This window comes from Ipomoea nil, unplaced genomic scaffold (assembly GCF_001879475.1).
Source record: "Ipomoea nil cultivar Tokyo-kokei standard unplaced genomic scaffold, Asagao_1.1 scaffold2036, whole genome shotgun sequence".
NCBI lineage: Eukaryota > Viridiplantae > Streptophyta > Magnoliopsida > Solanales > Convolvulaceae > Ipomoea > Ipomoea nil.
The window spans coordinates 5,094,080-5,103,444 of NW_017618464.1; the positions used below are offsets into that span (position 1 = coordinate 5,094,080).

Sequence of the window (9,365 nt, forward strand, 5' to 3'; positions counted from 1 at the left end):
TTCATAATTATTATTAACCACCCGTCAAAAAGTGAATGTTAGGCCAAGACTTGGAGAGCCAAATCTGTCATCTTACTATCAAATCGTAGTACGGGATATTATATATGTAGTTATAAGGAAATATAATTGTGTCTTCAATACGTACTAGCTATGACATAACGTTTGGTGTAGTAGTAAGTGTTTGATCTGGTAGTGCTACTAGAAAGAGTGTTGTTGGGCGGATTGAGTCTCACAAGTGCTAGGAGGGAAGAGGAATTGTTGGGTGGAACTCGCATTGAGGAAGAAATAAACAATTAATCATTATAATAAAAGGTAACAATAACCAGCTTAGTTGGTGTGAGTGGCCGTGCACTCTCATCCCTTAAGAGAAGTCAGTAGTTTGAACAAATCCCCTCTCGTATAGAAAATTCAATTTGACCAGTGCCGGTTCGGTGTGAATGAGGATTAGTGTGAATATGGTACGGACTTAAAGGTATCTCCTATAGTTTAGAAGAATAATGGTGGGTGGTTTGGAAGACTAGAATAATGATGTTGAGTTGATCTAAAATTGATTTTCTTTCATTTGTTTTAGAGGGGTATTTAGGGTATGTTATGGTGGGTTAAAACATGCAACTTGGCGATTTGCTTTCATTTCGATGGGATTGCTGTCGCAGCCACAACCATCATAGGGGAGACAACCACAGGGCCATATACCATTCTCTTCTACATATATATATATATATATATATATATATATATATATATATATATATATATATATATATATATTTCTCTGCTTTTGCTAGCTTTTGCATTAATATATTAATGAGTATTATTATACATACTTTCAGAAAACCAAAAAAGGGAAAAAGCGGCATTAATGTAGCGGGCTGGGCATTGTGTTGCATTTCACGCTACCAGGGCGTGAAATGATATTTTCCTTGGTAAGTCTTACATTTTTGATGAAAACTAATGCTTTGTATGGTGATTTTTTCTCTCTCTTCACCATTTCTTCTTCACATAAGTTTTGTTTTTTTAAAAATTATACTAAAATATATTGATGAGGATGCCCTAAATAAGAAAGAATCAGCTAGGAAATAGTAGCAGGCTGCAGCTAGAAAGAAAAAGCAAAAGTTGTGCTCGTCAGGGTGGGGTTGGAACCAATTTATTGTCGGAAATTTATGCATATATGTCTATGTTGTATCGCTTAGATTCACATACAATGATTCCTTTTAATCACGTGATTATTAAAACACACATTAATATGATTGCTGTCAAAATTAATATATAATATTAAGAAACCATTGCAACTCCATCGGTCTTCACACTCCTGCCCTAAAGTCTGGTGAACAATTGTCAAATCCAATATCATTAACAGTTCATATCCATCCTAAAGTCTGATGAATTGAAGCACCAAATTAAATATTCTTTAAAGGTTGTCAAATCATGTATATCTTGCGGTTAACCGCTCATGTTGCCCTAAAGTCTGGTGAAGCTAACATCGAAAATAGTCAAACCCCGCTTGATCTGTATCTTGCTGTTAATAACTCATGTCCTAAAGTTGGGTGAAGCACGGAATGTTCTTCAACGATTGTCAAACCATGTATATATCTTGCAATTAACAACTCCTGTCCGTCCTAAAGTCTAGTGAATTGAAGCACCGAATGTTCTTTAACGATTGTCAAACCCTATATCTTGCGGTTAATAGCTCATGCTCTAAAGTCGATCTTGTGAAGCATTGGATGTTACGTTCTTTAACAATCGTCAGATCCTGTATCTTGCGGTTAACAACTCATGCTATAAAATCTAGTGAAGCACCGAATGTTCCTTAACGATTTTTGAACCCTATGTTTGTCTTGTGGTTACCAGCTAAGCAAAGCTAGTAATGGGAGATTAAGGGGCATATATATATATATATATATATATATATATATATATATATATATATATATATATATATATATACATGAGGTTGGAGATTAGAGAAGGAAAAAGGACGTCACAGAGAAAAAAAAGTGAAAGCTGCCATGGAAACACATGAGGAGAACCTTTCACGCTGTTGCATGTGGCTGTGGGCATCAACAACACCACCCATTTCACATATCAAATCCATTCCATCACCACTCACCACTACGTACTTGTGTGTGTATATATATATATGCATATACATACATATCTATATATATGATCTCATCATCTTCTCTCTTCTGCATTTCTCTTTCTCCCTTTTTATTTTGCACCCACTTTTTTCTTTTCTTTCATTATTATTATTATTTAGATTTAGATATCTCTCCATTCCAACAACGTTTTTGGTGGATCTGTTACCAGTACATTCCGTCAACATCCACCGGCCAGCCCAGAACATATATACAGCCACCTTCAATTATATATATATGCTACCTATATATTATCTCATCATCTCTGATCTGCTGGATATGATTTTCTTCTTTTTTTTTTTTTTTTTTGTTGCTGAAAATTGTTTAATGTTTATATGACAATAAGGTGGATGGAGATGCTTTTTGAACAGATGATTTCATGGATTGGTAGCTTTATTCACAGTAAACCAACCTTTATTATATTACTGAAAAAGCAAATTCCAACCAGATTCCTTACCCTCAAACATGTGGACCATCATTACATTATAGTGTCCCATACTTGCATATATGTATATATAATTAATCCCTTTTTTTGTTTTTTTTTTTTAACTTGGAACTATGAGTGATTGATTGTGCAATCAAGAAACGAAAGGCTTTCAGTTCGTGAAGGATTGTTATATATATATGAATGATATATAGTTAAACCACTGACCTTAAGTTAGGTGGTTGCAACATCAAACAACCTCGGCCACACCTCTAATGGCAACTTTGGTTGTTACCAACTATCAAGCATTTACCACATCAAAAATTATAACTAATTATACTTCTTTGATATTGACGGTCAGTTCAAGCATAGCGGTTAGCATTTTGATAGCCTCCACCCAATGGAATATAAGGCAGTTTTCAAGTCGTCAAAGGATCACAAGAACTTAAAACAATCTAATTTGTTCATGACTAATTGACCTAAATCAAGAAGGTCAATAGGTCGCTAAGCCAAAAGCTATAAGTAGTAGCGAAAGGTGGTAACTTTATTCTCTTATACTTGCGTAGCAGTCAGTGTCATGTTTTGATGGTAAAATGTTAGACTTGTTCCAAAAGGTTGAATCCCCAACCTCAAGACCCCCACACACTCCGGCCCGAGAGAGCATCTAGGAGGATATAAATCGTGGTAACTCAGCTGAACACAGAGGCTAGACCTTTGCTTACTGTGCACAAGGAGTCCCCTCACTTTGTGAGGTTACTCCCACACTATCACCGGTGAGACTCGATCTCAGGTCATTGTTCTCAAATTTTACCCATGTGACCAATTGAGCTGCCCATGCGGGTAATAAAATATTAGACTTGGCCCTCCGAGCCGCCGCCAAACACAAGTCTCCCCCAATGAAATATAAGGCAGTTCCCTAGTGGACAAAAGACTACAAGAAGGTAAAACAACATAATTTGTTCATAGTTAGTTCAAACTAAGAAGGCCAAGAAATTACTCTCATCAAGATCAAATTTGTAATAAAGTGAACCACTTAACCAAATTGGCTAACCCCATCTAGTCAATCCTTCATATTATCAATGGAAACTAATTAACTAAAGTAGGCTTGGAGGAAAACAAGAAAAAGGGTAAGCTTTAAACAGTGTTACTTTGGGCACACTGTGGACTAAAGAACAAGAAAGACCAAACTGTGGTTTGACTATGAATGCAAGCAAGCTCCAAGGTTTTCCCTCCTAAGATGTTTTTAAAATTGGTAGCTGCTTTTGCATTGGCGTGCATGGTTTTGAGTGAAAATTTGGCGTTTTTTGCTTTTTCCTTTTTGTCAATAATCTCAAAGTACTCAACCCATCAAATCTTTATGGAAGTAATTAATTCATTCCTCGTTGGTGTTATTGCAGCAGTCTGCAATTAGTCGTTAAACTGTACAGATTAAAGCAAAAGCTGTACTGTTAGCTTAAAACCATTGCTTTCAAATCTATCCCCGCCCGGCGGGACGGTTTTCTTGGGAGGGTAAAAACCTAACAAAATCTCCGGCGAAAACTCCCAAAAGTGTGATATATAAGTGATTTCTGAGTTTTCTGAACTGAAATCAGTACTACTGATTCTGAGGAGTCAAGAAGAAAACACACAAGACAAATCGTAGCGGGATTTGATTGGACAGTTAGCTAGGTAGCCACAAGGTTTCAAATTCGACTTTTCATGAAAATTGTCTATTCGGTGTCAGCTATGGGTAACTTATATATATTGGTTTAGCTCTTTGTAATTCTTTGCCGTTTAGGATTTTTACCCTGAGTGTATCTTCGAGTAGTGGCTACGCGCTAATCGTATGGTCAGTTGAAATGAGATTTAAGTTCAAGTATGGACTCAACTGAAGCTTCATTTATGAGTCTCTATACATTTCTCATGCAGTGTTGGGTCAATCAGAGATGTATTCAGAGGGCTTCCAAAAGCAGGAATTGCTTAATGTTGGCCTCAAAAATGGAAATGAGAAAAGACTGAGAAAGTGGGAGTCCGAAGCTTCCCATGAAGGGTGTTTTTTGTTGAATGGGAGTGAGTCAAGAAATTTTTTTCAAGACTTGCAGGGCATGGGGAAGACTACTAGAGAAGCTTTGCATTTATGAGTCTATGCAATTCTATTGCTACCCATAATTAGCTTATAATTGCCATGCTAATTAACATCCTAAATTGCATGTAACATATAGGTAAATATGTGTTTCAGTAATCAATACATACCCTCGGATAGTGACAGTCAATTTTTCTCTTCACTAATTAAATTACTAAACAAAACATGACAAGTACCATCATTTCAGTGAGTACCCGGCCTAACCGTGACCAAATCACAAATTAAACTTTATTAATTAGTCACAAATGACTTGGCAAATAACCTAGTACATAGTACTATTGTATCAATTAGATTATAAGATTTTTTTACTATGTTGAAGTCTCATCCAAATGTTCAAATATCTTCTTGAGTAGTGGCATACTCCTCTTGCATGTGATGAGTTATGCAAAGACCATGAGAATCATCAAACAATATATAGCATGTCCGATGCTTATTGAATACCTATGTTTAATTTGATATATATTTAAAGTCCATACATTTTAACTAAAAAGTATTATCGGTCTCACACTGACATCTCACACAAGACTTACATACTGAATATATGTAAAAACGTTTTAGTGGTACTGATAATTATATTAATATAATCAAGCCCTCATATGTCATCAAATATTAATGAACATCATGAACACATAGCTAGCTAACATAACCTACATCCATGAACATATAATCCATATTAGGATAGATAAAGAACCAAAAAATGGTACCGGAATTGAATCAGCCTACCACCGGAAACAAAAAAAGAGAGTTTTAACACATCTTCTTTGATCCTTCATTCCCAGTCTGCAGATTATGTTTCAGAAAACCCTTTGTTTTTTGTATAAATTTAATAAGTAGGGTTTTTGAGGAAGAAGAGAAATCACAAGAGTCGGCCAGTAGAAGAAGCATAACCAGGCAGATCTGCTGCGAAGCCATTATTGCCACTCCAGAATTGATCATTTCCTGACATTCCCAGAAAGTTTCTTGATAAATTTAAGGCATTGTTGTTATTGTGTTCTTCTAGCTTCACATTTAGCAGATTAGCTGCCCCGCCGCCGGTTTCGAAGGGTTTTGCTCCGAGATGATCTGTGGCTCCGGCGACGTATTGATCAATTCCGGTTTCGAATTGGTACATGCCGTCGGCGGGGTGATCCAGGCCGGATAAGAAAGGGAGTTGGGTGATTCCTTGTTGGAGTCTGAACAAATCCGCGAACCGAGCGGATAAGTTTATGCCGGAGTTGTTCCCCGCCGGGAATTCCATTTCGTTTGCGCTGAAATTTAAGCCCAGGTCCGGTGTCGCCGCCGCGAAGCCGGTGAGGTTCTGGAGAGGGGGGAGGAATGGTATCTGCGGCGGCGGCGGAAAATGGTGGCCCGGAGACGCTATAATATCTCCGGGGCGGCGATGAGCGTTGGAGCTCGAGCTGGGCGGCGCGTCGGCCCGGCCGGGGGACTTCGATCGGCTCCTCCCTTTACTGCTCCTCTTGTTCCGCCGGCACCCGCCGCCGACGGGCACGTTCCTCAATGCGCCGCCTCTGGTCCAGTATCTCCGGCAAGTCTTGCAGAAATGGCGCGGCTGCGAGAGGCTGTAATTGTTGAAGTAGCAAAACTTGGTGTTCGTCGACTCGCAACGCGGGCACTTCAGCGCCGCCTCCGGGAAAGGGATCTTCGCCTGCCTCGCCCTCTCCGTCATCGAACCCGGCCTTATCCCGCCGCCAGCCGCCGCAGGCGGCTGCGGCTGCGCCTGCCCCTGCGCCACCATCGCCGCCCCAAGTAGCGGCGAACCCTCACTCCCATCAACCCCATCACCATGCTGCTCACATCAAAATTGACAAAAATTCCAATCATTATTCTAAAGTTTCCGCTTATACATTTATATCTAACATGAAGTATATTCAAATGGAAACAAAAGATAGAACAAGAATATTATCAATAATCCAAAAAAAAAAACCCCCAAATATTCATCTTTTGTGCTCTTCCTTTTGAAAATAACCAACTTTTTTGGCAGGAGAAATTCTTGAAACGTGATTACGTAGACGACGTACCTGGTTAGGCCAATTGGGAGGATCTAGATAGACCGGAACAGAAGAGAAAACCATGGTGGTGGGTGCTGAATATAATTTTATTTTTTTGATTATATGCTTAAATTCTCTCTTTTGTAAAAGGTTGATGAGTTTTATGGTGGAGAATCACATCAAGGAAGAAGGGTTGCAAGAGAGAGATAAAGGAGAAGTATAGTGAGAGAGAGAGAGAGAATTGGATTGAGAAAAAGATAAAGGAGGGTCCTTTATTTATATATTTTTTTGTTCTTGTTAGCTCCTTCCTATTACTCTCTTTTTGTTTTACCTAGTCATTAATTTCACTTTTAGGCTTTGTAATTTCTTCATTAGTTCTATGGATAATATACCCACCTTCCCACATTTCATCAAATCTTGTATTATCTTATGCAGCTCATAACGTTATATAATAAGTCATAGTGGAATGATGACAAAATTATTACGAATAGTCAGAGTTATGGAGTAGTACGTATTTTGTAGAGATAACGTACAGTAACAATATGTCGTTGTATAAAATAAAAATGTAAAATTGGACGTACAGTAATTTGTTAGTGATAGTGGAGAAGATCAGAGCGTCCATTAATAATGGCATCATGTTGGTTTTGAGTGGGGAGTGAGGTGTACGTAATATTCGTCATAGAGAGTCAAACTTCTGCGTAACTAAAACTAGATGTTTGCAAATGTGGGTGACGTGCAATGTAAGATGGACGTCGTGTTTTGGAGTGATATTGAACCAATTAAGGGAGACCCATTCTGGTAACTAACATTATCAGTGTGGCATGGTCACAATTTATATAATTTGTTTACTAGCTTAATTTCCTCATGTATTCAAAAAAATATATATACAAAAGGTGGTGGCATGCATATAGGAAAACATATCTACAACCCTAACAATTTCATTCTTTTCACATTGAAAACCCTAATTGTTAAATACACGTACGTAGTACTACATTGGTGGCACTTCGTACGTACGAAATCGAATACGCAAACATACATTAATGCTGGTGAGAAGTGCACGTCAGCAATCACCATCGAAGCTTCCTTCTCATTCCCGGCCGGCTGGCCTGTCCACACAAACTCGTATAATCACACTTCAATTCTTATAATCATATAATAAAATAAAAAATTAATTAACCAATTCAATCACAATCAACATACATTGCTTGCAACGTACTATACAAATAAAAGCTACATCCACTCAAGACTGAAAAAATTTGATTTACGAGCAAGTTTGCACTTATTACTCGGAGTGTGTTATGAGTTAAGTCAGCCAAATCAAGAAAATCAATAGATAACTTTTGCATAAGGTTAAACTTGGAACCTTATAGTTATGAAGTCAACTCCATATATAACTGACTTGGCTGGTCCAAAAAATTGAAAAAATTATGGTGTATAAAAAATATTAGTTACTACACTTTTATAAAGATATTCGTCTAGTGATGCACCTAGGTTTGGACATACCTTATAGCTAGGCTTGAGAATAAAGATATTTTAATCTAATAAATAAATATTTAATTTATTAGTATCTCTTGTCATTGTTTAATTTAGAAAAGTACAGTATATAATTTTAAAAAAATGGAAAATGTATATAATCATATATTTCACTAATTTTCTAATAAATGTAGGTTCCAATTCAAGAAGGAGGTTTTGCCCAAAGTGTGAAAGGGTTGAAGCAAATCGTAGCATCATATCACTAGGCAATGTCCATTCGTTGTTCCATTCCTATATGTTTCCCAACGTTGGGTCCATTGTTGTACCTACATCTTTCTCTCTCTTTTTATTTTTTTTTTATTTTTTTATTTTTTGTTGATAATATTTTTCATTTACCATCTTGGGTAGTCGCTTAAAGTCAAGTCCAACATCATGTAATCGAGACGTAATGTTGACTGTTATGCAAGTGTAATTAAATAAAATTACGCATTCGCTACTAATTATAATTTTTGGCATAGTAATAAACGTTTGATCCTGATAATACCCAATTATGGCTTCTATCTTCAACTATATATTGGGAGATGTATGTACTCTAATATGTTAAAAAGTTTTATTGCTTAATGATCGCTGTAAAAAATAATGATAAGGTGAAGAACGGGATTGTGTGAAGAGGATAGCTTGAACTCCTCACCCAATTCTCGTTGATGTGATTCACTCTACAAGACAAGTAAATATAATGAACCCTAGAAATGGATTTTCCACCTATATTCAAGATTATTCACATATTCAAGCACATGGATGGCAATACCACCATAATCCATACCCCTAAACTAACTACATACTCACAACTATATATAAAGCATGAACACATCCATAAAGCTCGTATTAAATAGCAACATAGTATAAATCAAGACAAAATAAATGAAGGAAAACTTCTCTATTGGAAAATCCAAGTTGATGTAGTGAACACCCTCCAAAGCTTAAGATTTTAGAGTGATGAAAACAGCACAACTTCTTCCAAAGAGGTTAAGAATGAGGTAAAATAATGATTCAAGCGTAAAAAGAGGTTAAGAACGAGGTAAAATAATATGATATAAAATGAGAATCATCACTTAAATACTAAATAATTATTTTTAAATTAAACCTATAGAGATTCAGGCAAATTAGTCTCGTCTTGCAATCTGCACAGACCAGTATAGTATATAAAATTATTTAATGAGTTA

General features: G+C 36.8%; 1 protein-coding gene across 1 annotated transcript; it reads right to left on the reverse strand.

Annotated features, from left to right (window-relative positions):
- Nucleotides 1–5,225: 5,225 nt before the first annotated feature.
- Nucleotides 5,226–6,916, reverse strand: LOC109147700 (dof zinc finger protein DOF3.6-like). The gene is made up of 2 exons (XM_019295336.1): nt 6,700–6,916; nt 5,226–6,467 (listed from the first exon to the last, which is right to left on the reverse strand). The coding sequence occupies exons 1-2, from the start codon at nt 6,751–6,753 to the stop codon at nt 5,538–5,540; spliced, it is 984 nt and encodes a 327-aa protein (XP_019150881.1). The 5' UTR covers nt 6,754–6,916; the 3' UTR covers nt 5,226–5,537.
- Nucleotides 6,917–9,365: the final 2,449 nt, after the last annotated feature.